The sequence below is a fragment of the Hydra viridissima genome, unplaced genomic scaffold, assembly GCF_058129835.1.
Source record: "Hydra viridissima isolate aposymbiotic clone 2 unplaced genomic scaffold, HvirCarnegie_v1 scaffold_8, whole genome shotgun sequence".
NCBI lineage: Eukaryota > Metazoa > Cnidaria > Hydrozoa > Anthoathecata > Hydridae > Hydra > Hydra viridissima.
In genome coordinates this window covers 11053476-11076523 of record NW_028324307.1, presented here as the reverse complement: position 1 = coordinate 11076523, position 23048 = coordinate 11053476, and the positions used below count along the sequence as shown (strand labels likewise).

At 29.5% G+C, this 23048-nt stretch overlaps 1 protein-coding gene and 1 long non-coding RNA gene across 17 annotated transcripts; one reads left to right on the top strand and one right to left on the bottom strand.

Annotated features, from left to right (window-relative positions):
* Positions 1–5362: 5362 nt before the first annotated feature.
* On the bottom strand, positions 5363–22556 carry LOC145186517 (tolloid-like protein 1). Of its 9 annotated transcripts, XR_016454840.1 has the most exons (14): positions 22368–22556; positions 22101–22232; positions 21749–21887; positions 21333–21508; positions 20980–21192; positions 20586–20771; positions 9147–9275; positions 8900–9041; positions 8268–8566; positions 6688–6843; positions 6366–6569; positions 6035–6283; positions 5497–5714; positions 5363–5418 (listed from the first exon to the last, which is right to left on the bottom strand). XR_016454840.1 is itself a non-coding variant. In XM_090095445.1 (13 exons), exons 1-13 carry the CDS (start codon positions 22483–22485, stop codon positions 5599–5601), a joined length of 2259 nt encoding a protein of 752 aa, XP_089951571.1. In that variant the 5' UTR covers positions 22486–22556; the 3' UTR covers positions 5363–5598. The 9 variants fall into 9 exon arrangements, 4 of the variants coding, with proteins under 4 accessions (XP_089951571.1, XP_089951573.1, XP_089951572.1 ...); XR_016454842.1 differs by having other exon boundaries at positions 5363–5714; positions 6035–6216; positions 22368–22535; XR_016454841.1 differs by lacking the exon at positions 9147–9275 and having other exon boundaries at positions 22368–22534.
* LOC149885058 (uncharacterized) lies at positions 14517–17592 on the top strand. Of its 8 annotated transcripts, XR_016454851.1 has the most exons (7): positions 14521–14796; positions 14998–15147; positions 15341–15478; positions 15600–15641; positions 15741–15778; positions 16273–16372; positions 16505–17592. It is a non-coding gene; the product is annotated as an uncharacterized LOC149885058 (long non-coding RNA). The 8 variants fall into 8 exon arrangements; XR_016454846.1 differs by lacking the exon at positions 15600–15641 and having other exon boundaries at positions 14517–14796; positions 15868–16372; positions 16812–17592; XR_016454847.1 differs by lacking the exon at positions 15600–15641 and having other exon boundaries at positions 14517–14796; positions 15868–16372.
* Positions 22557–23048: the final 492 nt, after the last annotated feature.

Genomic DNA, 23048 nt, shown 5'->3' with positions numbered 1-23048 from the left:
TGGTCGTACTGAACGAAAAATTTTAGCCATTAGAGTTTTATTTGATTTATCACTTTTGCTGGGAAGTTTTAGTCACAAAAAATTCTGAACAGCTGTAAGAGTTGTAGTTAATCGCGATGAAAATTTACAAAAATGAGTGGCTTTTGCAAAAAAAATTGCTTTAATTACAGGCACGTGATTACTCACTTAATCCTTCCACAAGTCAAAATTTCTAATCATTTTTTATCATTTTAATCATTTTATTCTGTGCTATCCAGAACCTCGATTTTCTCAGGAACTTTTAAGCGTAAATCTTATGTGTAAATCTTATGTGTAAGTCTTATGTGAAAATCTTACAAGAAAATTCCATGAACTTTTTGCGAGTATACGTAAGAAATTGAATTTACAATAACCATAAACCTGACGGACTTCTTTTTTTTTCTCTTTCCGTACGTAGAGTTTCGTGAAATTCCTTCCAGATTATGGTTTCTAGCAAAAGTAACTTCCTCAATTAACATCTGAGGGGATTGAAAGAAGAGCTTATGGTGACAAAACTTTTCGCAATCTTTTATGCAAGTTTAAATAAAAAATTTAAATAAAAAATTTATATTGAAAAAAATTATTCTTTCACAAAAAATTTGATACATTGATTGTTTTTCCAGTTTTAAATTTGCAATTAAAAGAGTTGCAAATGTTTGTTTTCATTAATGTATTTTTGAAAAAGGTGACAGCCATCATGGTTGTCAAAATTGATGCCATGACAGCCATCGCATTAAAATTGATGCCTCAAAAACAGTTTTTTAAAAACTCTATTAAAAAATGATTTTTTATTTGCGTAAACTTCATCGTAGTAATTTCTTAAAACATGAACTTCTTTCCACTCATCTTCCCGCTCATCTTTCCCCGATGCTTTTTAACGTGGTATCATACCTAGGGATTGCAATCCCGCACACTTTTTAATCCCGCGGGATCCGCGCGGACTTTTTTAATTTTTGTGCGGATCCCGCGGGATCCCGCGCGGGATTAGTAGGTTTCTTATGCACATTATAAAAGGCAAAATGACAATTGTATTTTTCTTTCAAGTATTTCAGAAAAAATATACTCAACTTATGAAATTGATAAAATAAGGTAAATAAAGCCAAAAAACACAATTCATTTGTAAATCAATATAATTCTTAACATTTAATGAACAAAAAGACAAGCCAAAGTACATAGGACATCTTTTAGCTTTACGTAGAACGTCTATTAGCTTTTTTTTTTTTTTAAATATCAAAATGAGAAAATCATTGTAAGAAATGTGCTCTTAAGAAACAGACCCTACTTAAGGTATCATCACTTAATCTATTCCTCAAAGGACTGCATATGTAACCAGCTGCTGAAAAAGCTCGCTCGGCCTCTACGCTTGTTGGTGGTATGGTCATCAAGTAACTATGCGCTATATCTTGAAGCTTGCCTCTTACTCCATTACTTTTATAGGCAGACATTTCCGGCTTCAATAATTTATCAAAGTCTAAAGAATCTAAATTTGGTCTCTCCTTTACATTTTCTGTCCAGCTTTTCTTGTCTTTCTGTGTTTGATTTTCCAATTCTTTTTTCAGCGATAGAATTGTAGGAGTAAGTATTTGGGAACTGTTAATAAAATCTACAGCTTCTTTTTCTTTGAGTTCATTTTCTTCGTCGGATTTTGTAAGTAAACTAGTAGTCCATTTAAATTCTTATTACGACGTTGTGTAAACCTCACACGAAGTGCAGCGGCTAAATCTTTGCTCAAAAGTGATGATTGCTTTTGCAATTTATCTAGCATAAATTGAAAAGTTGTTTCCGCCGTGACAAGGTTCGATTCTCTCCTGCATAAAAGTTCGAGACCAAGTTTTAGTGGTGCTAGGCAAATAATTAAGTCATTGATTTGGGACCACTCTTCTTGGGTGAAACGAATTTCTGACCCAATATCAATTAAGGCTCTTTCAATACAATACCAAATACCAATCAGCAGATGGTCGGTCAAAATCATTGTCAAACCATATTCTTTATTTATAACTTCATCATCCTCAGTTTTACCATATTCATCTTCTTCTTTACAATTTTCATATGTAGTAAACGATTCTTCGACTTCTCCGCTGTTTTTCTTGTATAAGATATCAATAACTGCAAGTTGTATTCCATGAGCATAACATAGTTGTTGATAGCAACTAACTTGACGCAATATTCTGCATTACACGATCCATGGATTCGAATCAATCCAAGATTAAAGTGTTTCGCCTCCATATGTAAATTTAAGTTTAAGTATCTCTGACTATTTTGTGATGTCCATTCGTCAAACGTTATTGAAAACTTTTGATTTTGCTTTTTTAGTGATGTGAATTTTTTCATTATATTGACTTTTACAGAATCTGAGAATTTAACTACCATCGATCTTATAGTATTAGGTGAAGTAGGAAGCCGGAAACCACTCTTTGAAAACAAGAACCGTAAATCTAAAGATGTGCAAAAACTATTAAATGTAAAGCCGAACATAGCATGCACTTCGCATTTTGTTTATCACTTTTTTTAAAATATTCCATATAGTTTTAATTTGCGACATGCTTAGTACTTTTGTATTAAAATCTTAATGTAAATAATTTTTAAAGACTTTTTAAAAAGTAGTTTTTAAAAGTATATTTTTTATAATTATGCACGCACGTTTTCAATTTCACGTTTTCAGCATACTCATTAACAAAAATTTCAACATACTCATTAGCGAAAATTTCAACATAATCATTAATTAAACAAAAAAAAATTTGAACGAGTTCGACCAATGTTTTGCTAAATAATTATTTATTTTTGAATGATTTTTTTATATTTATAGCTAAGAAAAATATTTTAATAGCTGAAGATAAATTTTTCAATGGATTTGTTTCGCAAATACATTAAACACTTTTAATTTGATATTTTTTTTGTCTTTTTAGTTTAAAAGAATTGACCTTTTTTGTTTAAAAGCAATAGTTTCAAAATCCCGCCAATCCCGCGGATCCCCCAGTAGTTTTTGCGGGATCTCGCATGCCTTAAATTTATGCGGGATCCCGCGGGATTGCGGGATCCCGCAATGCGGGATTGCAATCCCTAGTGGTATCCTTCAGTTTTTTTGATTAAAATTTTTCTTTGATCAAAATCTTTTTGATCATCAAAATCTGTTAAATATTTAAAATTTTTTCTTTATAAATTTAAATTTATTTAAATTTCATTCACAAAGTATAATTTCTATGTAATGAATACATTGGTTGTTGTAAAAAAAAATATTTTTCATATGGCGCCATTTCATTTCGTATGGGGCGCCATTTCAACCTAAATTTTTCTTTTACCTTTAACATAGAAAATCACGTTGATGTTGGCCAAAAAAGTTACTTAAAGAATATTGGAATTTTTTTTAATATAAAAATTATGATTTTTTTAACACATGCTTCATTAACGTGAACATAATTTAAACTAAATTAAAATTCTTCAATATTTTTAATGATAAAAACTCATTTGGATGTTTTTTTGATTATTTGGTTTGATGTTTTCCTCACCAGCTTACATTTAGGAAGAATTAAATTTGGTCTATTTTTTCTAACTGCCACTTATTGTAAAGCTAATAGCTAAAACTGAAATGTTTTTAAATATTTTTATATTGTAGTTGCAAATAAAATTTTAAAAGCAGCTTTGACATCAAAAAGGGTTGTTGAAAAGAATGAGATGCAGTGTAAATTTGTGTGTTTTTGTTAGAGAAGAGACTTACAACTGCGATTAAACGAAGTTACGTCAGTTTAATCGCGAACGAGGAAAATTTTGATCTTCCGAAAATCGATTAAATAATTTTATTTTTCGTAAAAAACGTCATTATTTGGTTCGTAATTTACGATCATATTCTAACTAACGGAATAAATAGTAAGATTCAATCGTGATATTTTGTATCTTACGTCAGTTAAAAAAATTCCGTTAATAATTTGCGTTAAAGTTCGTAAATAACGATTTGGGTCTTTTTATAAATGGTGTTTTTTATGTAATTCTATTTGTTTACAAAATTGTGCTCCACATAACTAGACCAGCTCTCATTTTAAAAAAAGAGTTTTTAAAGTCTTATTTTTGCTGGTTTTGTAGTCAGTATCGTTAAGTTTACTGAATTTATTTAGATATTTATAATGAAATTTATTTTTTGTTATTTGTATTTTAATCGTTATTCACGATTCGTAAATGTAAATATTCATCAGTTACGAAATTTACCTACATTTTTTTCAACTAAATCTCTACAGTTCTGGTGTCATTAACATGTCAAAATCCTTCATATGGCGATAGTTTGGTAAGGTTAACGAGGGTGGTTGTGTTCCAATTGATGACTTGTAAGAGAAAGGAAACACTGAGGTTTCGGATTCAGAGGAAGAGATAGATGATGAAAGCAGTAAAGGAACAATTGCTACTTAAAACACCTTTCAGTCTCAGTACTCAGCAACAGAGGAGCATGTCAGAACACTAGCCAGGAAACAACTGACAATACGACTTACCCAAGGAAGTCAATCACAATTTATGATTGTTGTTAGAAGATGCATATACAAATAAGTTTAACATATTTTACATTGTTTAAAATTCTAAACTTTTTTATGACAACTTCAATAAAAGTCAAACTGTTGTATACATGTGTGTAATATTCTTTAATAGTACTTTAGTAGCGAATGGGTTTGTAGAAAAATATTTGATAGTAGTTATCGTAAGAGTGTTCAGTTTCGAAATTTTATCACAAATTAACGGGAAAGGATCCTAATAAATTAATCGATGGTTCTCATAATTTTTAACAGAAATTTCAAACAAACTAATTTACGTAGCTATGACGAACCTTTCGAGCAAATTACGTGAAGTTACGAATTGAATCAATTACTCGTTCGAATTTCAATATCACAATTTAATTTATATCGTTAATCGTTACGTTCGGTTTTTTACCAACGCACATAATTTTAATCTTTAATCGTTACGTTCGCAAAAACTTCGCAACAAAAAGCATTTTCTTCATTGTCACAAAGTATAAAAGAATAAAAGCATTTTCTTTATTGTCACAAAGTGTAAAAGAATAAAATGCGTTACAAAAAATAAAATATATAAAGATATATAATTGAATGTAAATAGAATATTTTATTGTAGACTAAAGTTAGAACTTTTGCCATTTTTTCTGATCTGCAGAAATGAAGACAGTTCCATTGGTACTAAAGTTCTTAAAAGATTTAAAAGAGTTTCTTAATTTGAATTTTTTTTTTTTTTGTTTTTTTTTTTAAACATTTTTTTTAAAAAAAGTTAACGGTGGAAAAAAATTTAATCAAATGAAAAAAAAAGGAAACAGAGAAATGGAGGAAAACCTACGAGAAAATAAAAAGAAATGTTAAGATTACGTCTCTAATTGTCATTTCATTGTCAACCAGCAAACATTTTGTTAACCTATAAATCGAATGTCAAAATAAAAACATAACAGTTTGTATATTTTTACAAAACTCTCAGTGTTATAAAATGGGTTACCTGTCTAATCGTCTAGCTATCTAATCGTCTAGCTATCTAATCGTCTATCTCATTCCATGGTTGGTTTTAGTGACACATATAGAAAACTATCAAATGTGTTTATCACTTTTGCGAGATTTTTTTTACTGCTCTCCATTTCAATTTGAATCCTTTTTTTTCAATTGCTTCGTTTGAAACAAACTTCAACGTGATTTTATTTGTTCTTGAATATAAGCCATCTGAAAAAAATGAAACTAAAAAGATTTAAAAAATAAAACAATCTAAAAAGATTTAAAAAATGACAACTCATTAGTTCAATAACATCTACATAAAAATCTATCACTTGATAAATATGTAACGTTATAAATTATCATATTAACAATAACATAAATATGTAAAGAAAAACAATAATATTTATTTTTCATTTCCAGGAAAACCTTACGTCTTAAAATAAAAGTCTTTAAATGATTTAATAGCATAAATATTATATTTATCCCTTTTTTTTTAACTTTTTTATGTTTAAAACTTTTAATGATTTTTTTATCTTTAAAAAAATCACCTTTTAACGGATCTAATCCGCAAATCCGACTTAATAAAATGGAGTTACTATCATCACCATCTGTAATTTCAAGATAGTCATGCTCGCAAGATCCATTCTTCTCTGTTTCAAACGCAATAAATCGCAATAATATTAAGGAATCCTTGTCCACCACGATTTCCCAATCGCATTTCATATTCGAACTATATAACGAAGGATAATGTGGTGTACTCAACTCTCCTGTTATTGATGTATATACTTCTCCACAAGCTGCGTCAGTTAATACAAAGAGAAACTAAAATAGATGTTAAATGCAAAACGTTGTAAACGAAATTATATTGTTTCATTATACCTTTTCGGTCTATTAATTCCCAAGATGCATTGAAACCAGTCCTGTTTTCTTGGCTATCAGTAACCATATTGATCCATAATGAAGGTGTAGCGGATACAACTGTTACTAATGCATTCTGGCCGCAATACTTGCCAATTTCTTTACCATTCATGTCACCGTCTCGCACAATTAAGTAGTCAAATAAACAAGGCTCCATTAAAAACCCTGAAATGTTTTCATATGATTTTAATGACTTCATTCATGTTCTTAGTTCATAGAGATTAAGCAAACAGAAAGTCCAGGTCTGATTTTATCCCTTTAAAAAAAAAAGAAGGAAACTTACTTTCAAAATCAAGCTTTTCAATTAAAAGTTTAACTCGCTGATTCGTGCCTCCTTTAATTAACCAGCTGCAGTTGAGGTCACTTGGATAAAAATTTGGGTAGTTAGGAGAGTAAAACACTCCTTTGTTGACTGTAAAAACCTTGTGACATGGTTGAGCTGTAAATAGTATATACATATACATGTTTAAATACGTTCCCTTTGATATATATACCCCTTAGTTAGAATAATATTTCTCGGGATGATGCAATAGTTGATAACTACTAATTACTATTTAAATTACATACAAATTGTTCTTTGCTTAGTTTTCATAAACTTTTCAACTATTTGTTGAAAAGGTTATGAAAACTAAACAAAGAACACACATATACATGCACACACACCTACACACTCGTACACTCACATGCACACACACCTACACACTCGTACACTCACGCAAACAAGTTATAGTTATCTAAAAACATAATATAAAATCGTGCGCATGTGCAATTTTTTTTTATGCATAAATATTCAAACTCTTTACTTAAATATACAAACTTATACTCAGATGGGGTATATAATTTCGACTCATATTGACTTCTCCTAAGTGATACCTTTCTATCTGTTGTTATGTTTATAGTTATTATCTACCTTGGTTTGTTATCTATTATGAGGTATAAAAATCTAACAGACTTTTTATACCCCAGAGTGTTGGATATACCCGAAATGACCTGGCAATTGTCTCACAAATCTACTGTTGGTTTTTTAATCAATGGCGTTATCTTTTTATGAAAACTCCAAGAATAAATCCAAAAAGCGGTGCGAAAAAGTCATGTCGCACTTCCGGGTATTTTAACTTGTAGCTACCAATCCTTGTGTTATCCTCTGAGCTTTTCCAAAAAATGTTAAAGCAGGGTTTCCATTAGCGTTGTTTCAAAAAGTATTGTAAATCGTTGATAATGTTTTTGATGACTGATTTTTTTACTGACGTTTGTTGCTGACGAAATCTCTTTACCTCAATAAACCGTTCGTAGTTTTTTATACATCAACAATTTTGTTAAAAGAGTAACGTGATCTAATCTAGTTATTTAATAAAATAAAAAATGCCATTTTCCCTTGAAGTTGTGAAAGAGAAAAAAAAAGTTTCCAAATTTCAATCAAAAGAATTTTCTCCCCTAAATCAACGACAAATGATTAGGTTATTAATGGGGAGTTTCTAAAAATTAATGTAGGTTTTTTTTCTAAATAATTTTTACATCATAATTGATCGTTTGTAAAATAATCAGTAAAATTTAAATAAAATCGAGTTTTAAATGGAAAATAGTAAAAAGTTTATTACAAATTTTTCTAAGCCCTTGAGGGTCGCCTAAAAATTTTTCTAAGCCCTTGAGGGTCGCCTAAAAATTTCAGTCAAGTAAAAATCTGAAAAATTTGACACAAAAACGTTTAAGACACCAGAAAAAAAAAAACTTTTGTCTTTTTTGGAATAAAATCTGTATAAACTTGTTTAACAAGTGAACTATATATGCTTAAATAATATATGAAACATTAACAAGTATATGTATTATACACACTTAAATAACATTTTAACATATTGTGCTTACGACATTTTTGAATATTGCATTTCTTGTTTTCCAACGAATTTCCTCGACATGGCTCTCCCTCAAATTTTGGTGCGGGGTTATCACAAAAACGAAATCGATGTTGATTCCCTGTTCCACATTCTTTTGTACACTTTGACCATTCGCTCCAGCTACTATATTTTCCATTTACAGGTGATTGAAATTGGCGATTCCTAGAAAACTCATTTGCACAAAGGTAGTTGTTATCCCAACCGTCTTTACCCTCTTTTGAGTACCACTGTATGCAAGATAGATTTTTAAGTGGACCTTCAAACGACCATCTAAGATCGTAATTGAGGTAACTCTCAAAAAAGTTTTCAGAACTTTGACGTATAGATTCAATAATTAAAATTTTTAAATTTATTTAACGAATTAAAATTAGACGAAGTATAATTGCATTTATTTAAAACTTTATATATGTATATATATATATATATATATATATATATATATATATATATATATATATATATATATATATATATATATATATATATATATATATATATATATATGTATATATATATATAAAGTTTTGATAGATATATATATGTATAATCTTAAATTATAACTACTAATTTGTACACAAAACTTCGGTAAAAAAATTTTCTTACGTGAAATTAAACGGTGAAAATTTTGGTAAACACAAATAATTATCATTCCAACTCTTTCCACTCAACGGTTCATTGATTAACGTACATTTCATTTCGTTTATGGGGCCGTTGTCTGACCATCGCATTCCAATCTTTCGTTCACCTGAGAGGCGAAAAGTAACTGTTTTTTTTTTTTTTTTTAGCAGTTCATTCTTACAAAGATTTTTTTTGCTCCCAAAAAATTATCAAGAATATAAAGGTGACTCACTTCTTTGACAAAATGAATAAAAACGCAAATCATTCAAATCCTCTCTTTCATATATTAAAACGCAATCAAGTAAATTGTCTACGTCTCGAGATCCAGCGAAGCTAAAATCATTTGGGTATCGGGGCCAATCTTAAAAAGTCGTTATTTTTATATATTTTTAAACTTTTTAAACTTTTTTGAAATTGAAGTAGTTTTTGTTTTTTATTAGTTTATTATTTCTTGCAAAACTTTTACTAATTTTGTATGGTTATTACCCACAGTGGGCCAGAATTCACTTTTACTGGACAAAATTTGTAACTAATTTAATATTAAAGCTATATTCACTAAAATTAGTATGAGTACAAATATGATGTCTGTGCTTTTTATGAAGGTAATATTTTTTTATTTCTTTGCTATGGATACTTTTATTTTGCTTAGCAACAACCTATTTTTGTTATCTGCAGATATTTTGTAAGTTTTATATTTTATTCACTAAATTTGGCATGAGTACCAATATGAGATCACACTTCTTACAAAAGTAATAATTTTTTTAATTTAGTTGCTATGGATACTTATATTGCTTCGTTACCGGAACGTTCCTTAGTTACAAAGTGGTAAATTGATATTTGAATATTTTATCGGATTTTTGACCCACCTATATTGAATAACAATTGAGTATTTAGGTAAATAATGTTTTAGGAATAATAAAAGCAAAAAATATTGCAAGAAAGCATTGTCAATTTTAAATTACCTCAAAAAATTATAAAACAATAATATCGTTTGAAGATTGTTTAAGTAATTGTAAAACATCTGAAGGAAATGCTTTATGATTGGTGTGATGTTGATTTACACAGTGATGAAATAACAGGATCACTGGAAACTAGGAGTCTATTGATAAGATCAGTATTTGTTGCTCTTCCGGATGTTTTTCGACTGAAATTTTCGCGATAAGATTTGAAGTCTTTATTTCTAGCCTCTTGAGCTTCCTCTGACATAAGTCCGATGGGTATGTAAGACTTTTAATTATGTCATGTCCATGTATCAATACTTCGTGAACTGATTGAGCCATGTAATACCATGGATAAAGGGACACATATAGTCTAAAAGTGTCGAAACAATAATCCTTGAATTTTAAGCAGTCTATTTCATATCCTGAAGAGAGCGAAACCAAGATAATGTAAAATCTGAATATAAGGTTTTGATCAATACCCAGAATTTCAGCTGTTTGTTCATAAGCTGCAAAAGCACGCCTTGAGGTATTGCCATCATTGCTTGTTCCAGAACCACCACTTTTAGGGAAATCAACAACAAGTTCCATTTTGTTCATAAAATCAGTCTGAATCTTTTGTTTAGCTACAGATGCCTATACTTTGTGTTCTTTAAATCTTGCTTGCCACTTTCTTGTTTCTTTTTTATATGCAATGTGCAATACCATCTCAAAAAATCTAATCCATGCATGAAGACTGGAAAGACCATATTTGAACTCTCTGTTAGTATAATCTATTAAGGATATCAAGACTATTCATATTTTTTGGAGAGACACCACACACTGAACAGCATTGGTATGAGTTATTTTTTTTAGATAATATTGTTTGGACCTTCCCATCAATCATTGTAAGTTCAATAATACAATTCACTTCAATAGAAGATCCGCAAACCTCTGATAAAATCATACCCAAGCTTTCTATCTCACTTTTAATGTACTGATCTTCTTCAATCACAGAATCCTTGGATTCCATTTTGTGTGCAAATCTTATGGTTTACAATAGGCTGTGGAGGATGACTTGATTTCTCCAAAAAGGCACCCTTTTGTTGCTGTTGTTAAATCCAGTCAAATCCAATGAGACTACCCGCCTTAAAATGACTTAAGGGCCCCTTAAGGGTCCCTTCGTGGTTCAGGGTATACTAAGGGCAAATTTTCTCAAACAATTTTTTATCAAAACTAAAAAATATTAGCTTACATTACTTTTCAGCACAAAATTAGTATATTTTTGATGATTTATTAAAGTTAGGGTGTGTTTAGGGCAGATCCTAATATGGGGGGGGCTTAGGGCTAAACTCGGGCTAGCCGGAAATCGGCTCTAATTTTCTGGAATTTTAAAACTCGGAAAAAAACGATTTAACAGAGCAATTTTGAACCATTCAGAAAGAAACTCCGTAAAGCGTATATTGACGTTGTTTCCTTAAAAAATTGTAAATATAGTTTGAGTGGCTTTTTTTATGATAGTAATTAAGATATTCTTACGGATTTTTATAAGTATAAGTTGTATGCAAAACTTAAGTAGAGAAGAGTTTTTTAGTACAAGAGGAAATGTAGAATTGAACCGTTGCACAGTGGAAAATAAAGGTGTGTTTCGGACCAAAAATCGATAACTTTTTTGTTACTAAAAATAGAGATTTGAAATTTTGCACAAATGTAAAGTAGTATATGACGCTTCTTGAGAAATACTTTTTATAAGAATTTTTTGTAATACAATATTAAAAATAAATAAATAAAAATCAAAAACTTCAAAATTGGCAGTTTGTTAATTTACACTTTAACACAATGCTTTACAAATGTATGAAAATACCTTAAAATTATTAAAAAGGACGAAAAATACATAAAGTGCTTACCTACTAATTATAGAAATATTTAAAAGAGTTTCTTAATAACAATTTTTAAATAGTTGTTTTTATGAAATAATGTATAGGTATATTAAGGTGGTACCAGGGTAAAATCAACTTTTTAACAAGAAATTGAAAACTATTAATAGACTTTAGCTCTTTTCTGTTAATGAACAAAAAAAAAATATAAAACAGTAGCCCAAAAAAAAAAATTTTAGTGATGACGTCATTAATTATGCGCATAATTAGTGTTATGTTACCCCCAAAACTGCTTATTCTTTCATCTAATATAACTAACTCAAAAAGAGTCAAAACTGCTTGAAAATTTGAACATGAATTCTTTAATGTATTAAGAATGTTGTCAATGAAACAGATTTTTTTAAAACATTTTTAATTTTACCAGGTTGACATTCGAACTTTAAGATATAAAATTAAAGGTAGTTTGGGACCAAAGCATGATAAAAATGAGTTTTAAATAAAAAAAAAACAAAAATTTGCTTCACAGACAACATTCGTAATATGTTCATCTTTAAACCTGCAAAATTTCAGCCTATTATCTATTTTCTATGAAAAGTTATTTTTTCTGAAAAATTGAGATTTAGCGAGAAAAAAAGCGTTTCTAAGGTCGTTGTTATGAAACAAGAACCAAACTGCTCTTTAAAAAAAGGCCAAACTTGATTAAAATTAAGAAGATTTTTGACTTTTTGCAATACGCATATTGAAATAGGAAGATTTAAGAATTCAAAACATTAATTTTGGTATTTTTCAAAATTTTATCAAAAATAGCCGTTTTTTACCCTGGTACCACCTTAAAGGTACTATATCATAACTACATAGGGACTTTCAGTTCCTGAAATCAGTTCGTTGACTTTCAAAAGCTGCAGAGTATCTTCATCAAGTTCTTGCACATTTCACGCAAAGAATTTATTTGGCTCTTTACTTCATCTACAATGGCTTTAGTTTTCTTGGAAATCTCTTTGCAGAATTCTATGCATATAGGTCGACAAAAACGAACATATGAAGGTGCTGGATTTTGCCAAACAACTGCGCCAGTTACTATATCAATTAGTTTGATAGGCACCAAAGAACTAGTAAACAAATTTGCATCAGAAATAAGTTCAGATTCCTCTGGAAGTTTCTACTTGTATTGGCTTTAGCCAGTGAAACCATCACAGCCCCATTTACTATATGAAAGTAAATGCTTGAATTCAATACTGTACACGGAATCTATGGTCAAAATTCTAGCTACAGTGTGATCCAATAAATCTTGTAGTTCCAGAATTTTCGGATGTGTGTTCGTAATTTCTATTGCAGAAGATGGTGGATAGCAGGTCTGTTTAATTTCTTGAATTTTACAATATGGTGGAAATATGGAACAATTTCGTTCATTAGTCACCTTCCTCATGTACAAATATTGTGCTTTTGTTAAATCTGAATCAATAAACACGCTGAGTGCTTCTTCATCAGTTAGCATATTTTTCTGGCTTGCGTTTTCCATAAAACTCGATATTAATTTTTTTTTTGTCTTTATCAGCAATCCTTAATGATTCCACAAGTTTTGCTTCTGCTTCTTCTCCTATTGAATGCAACGCCTGAAGATATGTATTAAAGATATGCTCGAATCCATATTCCTTAAGTAACATGGAATTTTTTCTTTTTTTTGCTGGATTCTGACGAATCTCCATAAGACACGCACGGCCTTCCGCGTTTTTCAAAAGAAGTAGATGGCGTGGAGTCGGTAATTGTCTCTTCTGAGTTAGGTAAAGATACACAATATCCAACCAATCACTGTTCTTAGATAAAAAAGCTTCCTTTTTCCGTGACGCCAGTATCCATAGTTTATTAAAAGACGGAATAATGTGCCTTTGAATATCACCCATGATGAAACACAAGTTGTCCTCAGAAAGTTGATAATTTTCTTTTAAAATTGTTGACAGTGCCTCAGTCTTTCCTCCATCAATATAGGAAAGCAATAATTTACATTTCAAACACTTAAAAATTGTCATTTTAACAAGTCACAAAAATAACTAAAGTAATATTCAATACTCAAACGAGTTGATTTAATTTCCACTGTGAATTTGTTATACTGATATAAATGTTTCAACTCTTTATATATTGGCAGTGTACATTTACTACAAAAGGAGTGCAAAAATACAAGAATGCCATGGTATAAATAAAAAATTGATAATAAGTTAAAAAACATATACCAAGCTATTGTTATAAATGAACAAAATTTGAAACCACGATAAAAAGCGGTTTTCTGTTTTTTTACTTTTATCACTCTTTTCTCGATAATTTCGGAAACCGCACGTTTCTGCAACTCATTCTTATACATGTTTTTAATAAACACCTAGGCTACAATACTACATTAAATGTAAAGCGTGGGGAAGCGTGGGTAACTACCAAAAGTCTCAGTGAACTTGAAGAATATTAATTTTTTTCATTTATTTTATTGTTCAAATAATTACTCCTAAATATAAGTAAAAATGTATAATTTTCTTAAAATCTCCATAACATGAGCCTTTCAAAAATGTATAATACTTTATACTTATTCCTAGAAAGTTTTTTAGAAAATTAACTTTTAAAGTGATGAAGCGAACAGGTTTGAAATGAACATCCGCAAAAGTAATAAACAATAAGGCTTCAAATCCTTTATTTTTACATAAAATTATGTGAAATTCCTGCATTATAGTAATGATTGACCATTAAACTATTAAATAAAATTGAAATATAATGACAGTAGCGACATTAGTAAAAAACATTTATGATATGCTGTTGCTCTACAATTTTCCACTGTGCGTTGTGTTCGCTACGAGAAAGCTACATGGTTAGAAAAAAGAATTTGCTTCAAAGATTTTTGTCCATTCATATAGCTTCTAAGTATTGATAGACATTAATCATGATGATCAATTGTTATTTAAACTATTTTAAATGAGTTATTTAATATAATAAAGATATAATCCTATAATAGCAACAAAATATTTGTTGTATAATTTAAAAATGGCTTCAAGAACTGAAAGAAGAAAACGTCGTAATCAACTTGATACTTTTGTCTCAAGATGAAAAGGTAATACAACAATATAAATAGGTAGCTAATAATCTTGATAATTTGAAAATATCAAAGTAATGTTATAAAGAAATTATAGTACATTGTTGCTTTTATCTCATTCTATTTATAGACTGTCAGACAAATATCTGACTGCCTTTTTTTATCTAAACTTTTGTAACTTTTTTTAAAAATATTTTTGGTCAAATATATTCATTTTAGGAGAATCTTCCAATTATATGATGCAGGGTGAGCCTGTTGTAGAGGAGGAGAATATTAAAATTGTTGAAGATAACTTTGATAGAAGTGTGCCTACTATTTTTGATGGTGCGACTGGATTATATGTATAAATGGAGCGCAAAAGCAATGAATGTAAATTAGGATTTCCTTTGTTTAATCTAAATTGTTAATTTTTGAGACTAATACTCACCAAACACATGCTACAAAAAAGATTGCTGTCAGTTTTTTTACTAAGAGTAATTAGTCAAACTAATTGAACAAACTCATACACCTCTGTACCTTACAGTGCTAAAAGGCCAATTTTTAAAAAAATTGTTTTTTTCAGGTAAAGTTACATTAAGAGAAAGTCATAAAAGTAAAGAAGAATCCAAGTGTCATTTTTTATCTCTTCATATAAAGCTGTTATTTCTGTTTGAGTTTGAGTGAAAACAAAATTTGAATGTCTCAATCTCCATTCCCACATGTAAGTTATTAACATTATCAAATTTCTTTAATGTAATTTTAATCATGCATAAATGTATGGTATCAATTGCTAAATGTCATTGTTAAAGTAAATATCATTTAATAATATGATTTTTATTTAGTTCTAGCCTGATTGTATAAGTACATCTCTTAATTTATCTGATGTAAGTAAAAGTTACTTTTCTGCTGTTAATCGAGATGATTTATTTGTTCTTATATGAAAGTATTTTGTTGCTACGCTTTTTTTTTTTTTTTTTTTAAAGGTTTTCAGTTTTCAACTACCTGTATTGCCCAGCCAATTGTAAGTTTTTGAAAATTGGGATCTAGTTATATATTTTAGTTACACAAAAGTTTGATTGTGTTTTTTAATTTTTTAATGATTTCATATAGGATTCAAGCATTCCACAGTCAGATATACAGTCAGTTGTATGCTGTAAACTATTTATTGTTCATGTATAGGTTTTCTCTTAATCTTTACTGCATTTATAGTAATACTATTTATATCCTGGTATATAAGGCCACCATGCTCTAAAACCCTAGGATATAAATAATAATGAGATTTGATATGAATCTCAAGGTCCACATGTAGGAGTACATATGGCCCAAGGAATACATGTAAAATATGTATTGGTGTACATATCCATTTTATTAAATTAAATTAGAATATATTTTTATGTCAGTTAAGTATTAGTTTTATAATGGTACAAAACTGCTTTAGACTTTATTTTTCAAAGGGTAATTATAAATTGTTAAAGTTTTATAAACTATTGAAAATAATATTTGTTGTGACTTTAGTTAAGTCTCCGTGATTCTTCTGATTCAAGTTTACTGCGTATACATGGCAGTATGCTTGGGGTTTGCAACTGACTTAAAGTTGAACCATTTAGTGCACAAGGTTTGAATGTTTTGTATTACTAGGGGTAAGAAAATATTCTACAAAATGTTTTGGCATATGAAATGAATGGCAGTAGTATAATATTTTAAGTATAAATATGTAGTATATTGTTTATTATGGTTATCATAACAGGACAGTTTCTTATGAATATGTTCATTCTTCGTGAACTGAATATAAGTTGACCAATCTTGAGCAAAGACAGGGAAGATTGGAGGCATGTGTTGCTAGTGATCTTGTTGAGCAGAATGTCTGTCATACATAATTTCCTATCTTTACTTCTCTGCAACAATGTTCTGAGATTGAAAAGCACCCAAAAAATATGCTAAGTTTTTTTCAATTTCTGATTATGTAAGAATAGCCATGATGTGTTGCTCTTGACAAGGGAACATAGTGTGAATGATGGTGTAATATATTTAAGTTGTTAACTGATCTTTTTTAGTTAGCATTGATGAAGAGTGAAGGAGGGTTGACTGTCTATGAACAATTTCAAACAAATTGCTGGCGCATGACTTACAGCAAAAGATTAATAGGCTTGAAACACATGGGAAGCTGAAGTTTTTGATAGCCTGGAAAATCAGTGTAAGAAAATCAGTGTAATCTACTGTGAACAATTGTACAAATATGAATCTGTTGGACTGTGAGTCAACAGTTTGACTTGTGGTGTTTGACTTAACAACAAAATAAAGTAAAACTATTAATATCTTTTTATATGCAGATATAATTTATATTGTCAATGCGGCTATATCAAACAATACAATCTCTAATACATGTGAATCTCTAATACATGCGAATCCATATATTTAGGCATAACTATAGTAATTGGTTATATAATTATAGATTTAAATGACTATTTATTTACATATTTTTTCTCTTTTTTTTATAAGTATTTATTTAAATTTTTATTGTTTCAACTGTTCACATTTTCCCTGGCACCACGTCAAAAAAGATAGAACTGAAAGTAGCACGATTTTTTAATAACGCCAGGATCGCTCTGGTGGTCGTCTGCAGCGCTGTAAGAAAAAGACACTTGAAGTTTTGATTGAGGAAGAGAGTAAAGACGACTATGAAGGAAATAATGACGGCAGTAAAAACGAAGACGACAGTGAAAACAATAATCCTCGACAAAAAAAGCAAAAGACTTAGAAAACACTTTTATAAATAAAGATATGTAATGATGATTTTTATAAATATTATTAAATAAAATGTGTTAAACTATTGAATATTACTAGTTTAAAAAAACAACCACGCTTTACTACTCATACAGGATGAGTAGTAAAGCGTGGTTTTTATTTTGGCCGCTTTAGGGCTAGCCCTTAAGGGACCCTGAAATTTGGCGCGGACATTTCATAACGGTCCCTTAAGGGTTTGCCCTTAAGGGACCCTGAAGTTTTTTTAAGGCGGGTAGACAATTAATAAATAATGATTCTTCACGCTTTAAATCTCTGTTAATATAAGGTTCTGATAAAACTTGTTTATAAATGCTTTGGCCAGTAGCACCATCAAAACCAGCCTTACACGTTAGTGTCATTGTTTTTATTGCTTTGTCGTTCAATATCAAAAGCCTTAGCACAGGTTCCTGAACTGCACAGATTCTTTGCAAAGTATGAGTCAATAAATCTTTTAAAGTAACTAAAGCTGAATAGTCCTCCACTGTTATGTTTGCAGGATAACATTTCAATTTTGCATCTCTGACATCATTGTAAGAGGGTAGATGTTATATTCTTTCTCCAAGGCTCCGCTTCTAATCAATTGATAGGAAGCTTTTGTCAGACTTGCATCAATTATTAAAGCCAGTGGCTTCGTCTGCTGAATATTTAGTTGCATTATCTGTATTTGAAATATTTAAAACGTTCTTGGCAGCAGTAACAATAGATTCATCTCTAAGTTTTTTATTTGCAGCAAAAAATAATTCTTTGGAAGAATGAGATTCAATTAAACAAGATACAAGCCGTTTTTTAGTTTTATTAGAATTATTATCAAATGCAACTGGTTTTCAACCACGTCTACTTGCAGTTGGTTCATTGTCTTTTTTTCTGACAATTAAATATTCATTAAGCCAGTTTAGAAACTTCTTTTCAAAGTTTTTGACAGTATAGTTTGCAGATTTCCACTTTTTTTTATACAAGTAAACAAATCGTTGAACAGCATGTATAAATCAACGTCTTTAAAATCAGCAAACTTTGACTGAATAAATTTCAATATATCTTCAGCAATATTTTGTTTTGAAATACTAAGATGGTTTTTTTGGAGAAAATTATGAATGTCTAAGTTTAATAAAACCATATCTAAATAATTATTTAACAAGTATTTTGTATTTAAAAGTTTAATATTATAATAAATATGCCGCCTGGACTACGAACATTTGTTAATAATTAAGTTACTACAGTTAGTAGTTAAAATTAAAAGTAATTAAGTTACTGTTAGTATTTGTAATTAAATAACTAACAACTACCGAAAATATGTTGTTGCTATGCTATGCAAAGTAAGGTATCCATAGTGTGACGAGGGAGAACTAAAATAAAAACGACGATCGATAAAAAATATACACATGATGATTCACCAACTCTTCAAATAAATAAATGATAAAGCGAAAAAGAATTAAGTTAAAAACAACAACTGAGAAAAGACGTAAACGCGAAGACTCGTAAACGATAAAGCGACAAATAGAAAAGTCAAAACAATGATTCGAAAAGATTTATACACAATTGTTCACCGATCTATCACGTAAGTAAATGATAAAACGGAAAGAAGAAAAGTTAAAAACAACTGAGAAATAACATAAACACGAAGACCTGCCATATAAGTAAATGTCCTGCCATATAAGTAAATGAACCATGCCATATAAGTAAATGAAACCTGCCATATAAGTAAATGAAACCTGCCATATAAGTAAATGAAAAGATATCGCAACTGGAAAACAAGGAGTCTTAGAGTTATGAGAGTTAGTTAGTTGAGAGATTTGGAAAGAGAGATTAGAGCGACTGATGAGTACGGTCGTCGCTTTAGAAGAAGAGATTTAAAAGAGAATTTTAAGAGAAAGAGTTTTTAAGAGATTTAAAGAGGATTTTAAAGAAGAGAAAGAATTTTGTGATAAGAAGAGTACTTTGATGAATAAACAGTTTTATAATAAGCAGTTTTATAATAAGCAGTTGAATAAAAGAAGAAGAGAAGAAGATTTTAATATTGATTGTTGGAGAATAACCAGAAAATTTAATTAAAGAAGAGATATTTGTAATAAAAGAAGATATAAAAGAAAGAGGAGTAATTGATATAAACAGTATTGAACACTGCAAGAAGCGTAAGAGAATATTATTTGTATTATATAAAAGTTATGAGTAAGAGTGCTACCATTACACATTAAAATATGAGTTTTATTATATTATAGAACATACTTCCCCTTCCCCTTACCTTCATTAACTAAACAATAACAAACATTAAATAAACATTAAAATAAATAAATTGTTACGAAAAAACGCCAACCTCACAATAGTAACCAAAAAAAATTAACCTCATAAGAATTGTGAATCTCATTTTAATACATACCCCCAATATTGTGTACTTAGCGCAAGTAAAATACTGTTAAAACAACGTTAATGTAAAAATGAGTTGTTGTTATACAAAATTTAGTACCATACCAACCAAGTTAAAACATATATAAAATTTGAACTGGGATTTAAGGGGACGAGTAATCAATTAAAACTCGATTGAAGCATCATATAGCTCAAATATTGTTGTGGTAATTATTAGTTATAGTGCGGCAAAAAATAAATTTTTTAAGGAATTTTTTTTTTAATCTGTGATTTTCAAAGTATAACTGAGATAACATGCTATGACAAATTTATTTCACACATTGGTTTTTCTTATCTCGAAATACTCTAGAATAACATGTACTAATTTTTTGTTTCAAAAACGTAGATGCAATTGAAATATAACACAACTTTGATGTCACCGTTAATTACTTATTTATAATTTTTTTTTTAAAATTTCAATTTTCAAATGCTTAGAGTCCTGGTAACTAAGGGATTTAATATAAATAAATTATCAATAAATTTCTCCTAATATATATAGATACTAAAATTAAATAAGTTTTCATGATTAGACAACTAAAACTTTTCCCACTTTGTCCACCTACTGGCCCACTGTGTTACCCCCTACCCCTGGAAAGATTCTTTCACTTAATATGAAGGTTGGAAGATTTTAAAAAAAAGGTTACCTGGGCATTCCTCGTTGTTGCATGCCTCAGTTTCAATTTCAGGTCCAAGGCAACCATTAGTTCTATTTTGCATTCTTCGACAGATTCTCGTTCTTTCTCGCGTTCCTCCTCCACAAGATTCAGTGCAAGGTTTCCAGCGAGACCACAGGCTCCAAACCCCCACATGAAAATTTTCGCTCAAAGCGTCTAAAACATTTTTGAATCTTTACTTTTTTAAAAAAGTTTTTATATTAAGAATATTATTCAAATAAAAGTTTAAATTCAAAGTTTATTATATAAATATCACTCTTCATTTTGTTTTATTCCTTTCTTAAAAAAATCCTCAATTTAAACATAAAAAAATATGTAACAGGTCAATAGTAACGAAAAAAAATTCTGAAAGTGAATTATTTACCGCATTTGTATAAGAACTTGATCTTCTTTATATCAAGATTGCTTAGTCTATCATTTCCCAGCTTATTTATGTTGTTTGCTTTCGGTAAAATTGTGTTTTTTTGGTTAATCGAGAATGCGTTCATTGGATAATGCATAATGCTAAAGTAATCATATTCGAGTCCCAAAGAATGAATATTGTAATTTGGAAATTTTTTAAACGCGTTTATTTTTTCTAAAGAAATTTATTAAATATTAGGTATCATGAAAAATTTATTTGCTACAAAAGCAAAAAATATTTTAAATTCTTCTTAACATAGCATTCTTGTTTCCTTAGGCTCGATTATTCTAATATTTAATATCTAACATCGGTACCGTTATTCACGTTTTCAGTTGCAATCGTCACATAATCGTCTCTATCGGATCGGCTATGCTCATGTAAAAAACCTACAATATGGCCGATTTCATGCGTTATTGCACTCGTTTGCAAGCAGCCTTTGCCCAAATACACAATTTGCTTGCCACCTTTTCTACCAACGTCAGACTCGCAACTAGAATCCAATTTTAAATCTGTTTAAATTAAAGTTTTTTTGTTGAAAAACTTTGCTTATCGAGTTTTTCCTTTTAAAAAAAAGTTAAAAATTTGCTATTCTCTTGCCACGTTCACAGATAAATTTTTATTTATCATGGGAACGAGGGTGGCACAAATGATACTGGCTTGCTTTTTCAATTGACGAATATTCAAAACAGAAATACATCAAAATTATCATTTTACATCACGTAGGATTTACCTTTTTCCACTGCTAAAATAAAATACTACATAATCTTTTTCATTTTGTCGATGTACAAAACGAATGCACGTGTTTGTCTCCCATTCAAGAATCGCTTGATCGAGATGAATTTGAGCTGTGTTCTTCTCCTCATCGCGAACTATAACGAATAATAAGTAAGCTTTGAGGATGTAGACAATAGTTGGTTTACGGTCAACCTCTACGACCTTTGGTACTACGATCAAATACGCTTAAAATTTATTTTGCTAAAATCTAAAGATGTTAATCTCGCAGATCATCAACTAAACCTCAATTGATTTACAAACAAACAAATTAATCCTAATTTATATTGATTTTAAAAGTCCTAACGAACCGTTTTTATGAAAAGCTACTGCGAACGGAATTACTCCATTTGTCCATAACTTCTTTTCATGAGCTAAAGCACCATCTTGTTGACTACCCTTCGTAGAAATTGATTCAAAGTTTAGCCATTCCACTTTCTTTTCTGTTAATAAATTATTATTATTAAAGAAAAAAAAAAAAAAAAAAAAAGAATAAACATAAAAATTTAACGACAGTTTATTCGGTACAGAATGTCAACATTCAAATCATCATAAAAATTTCAGCGAAAAATACTCACCAGAGTCATCTCCTTGAGTTGTTTTGTTACTGAGGATTATTTGGTTTGTCTGGCTTGCTTGAAGACTTGCACGTGCGTATTTTATAGCAAAAAATGTCAACAAAACAAAAAACTTCATTTTTCTTTCGAAACTTTTTTTTTTTTAATGAAACAAAACAAAACACATGTTTGGTTAGGGAAAAATACAAATGTTTGGTTAACTGAGAAAAAAACAAATGTTTGGTTAGCAGAGAAAAAGCTAATTAAAAGTCATTTTCGTTTTCTTTTAAAAGTTTAAAATGTATCTGCATTATGTGATGGAAGTTTTAAAATTTCTGTAATTAAAACATACGTTAAAGAATTGGAAAGTTCATTAAAATTTAATTTAAATCAAAACTCTTTAAGGTTTCCTTGTTTGGGGATGTTTACACTTTTACAAGATAATATTGATACATGACACGATTGGTGGGTGAATTAGCATTGCGTATGTTTATAAAGAGCTGTACTTAAGAAATTAGAGAGTTTACTTTCAAACCATACAAAATGTTTTCCCAGTTGTTAAGATTTTTTGTTTAAATTGCTTAATGTGTACATAAAGGCAGGGGCAGACTAGCCCGATGGAGAAAAATCATGTTTAAAATATGTTATGCATTATTCTGTGCTTTTACCTGTAAAAGTTGTAAAATTTGTTATTATCAATTC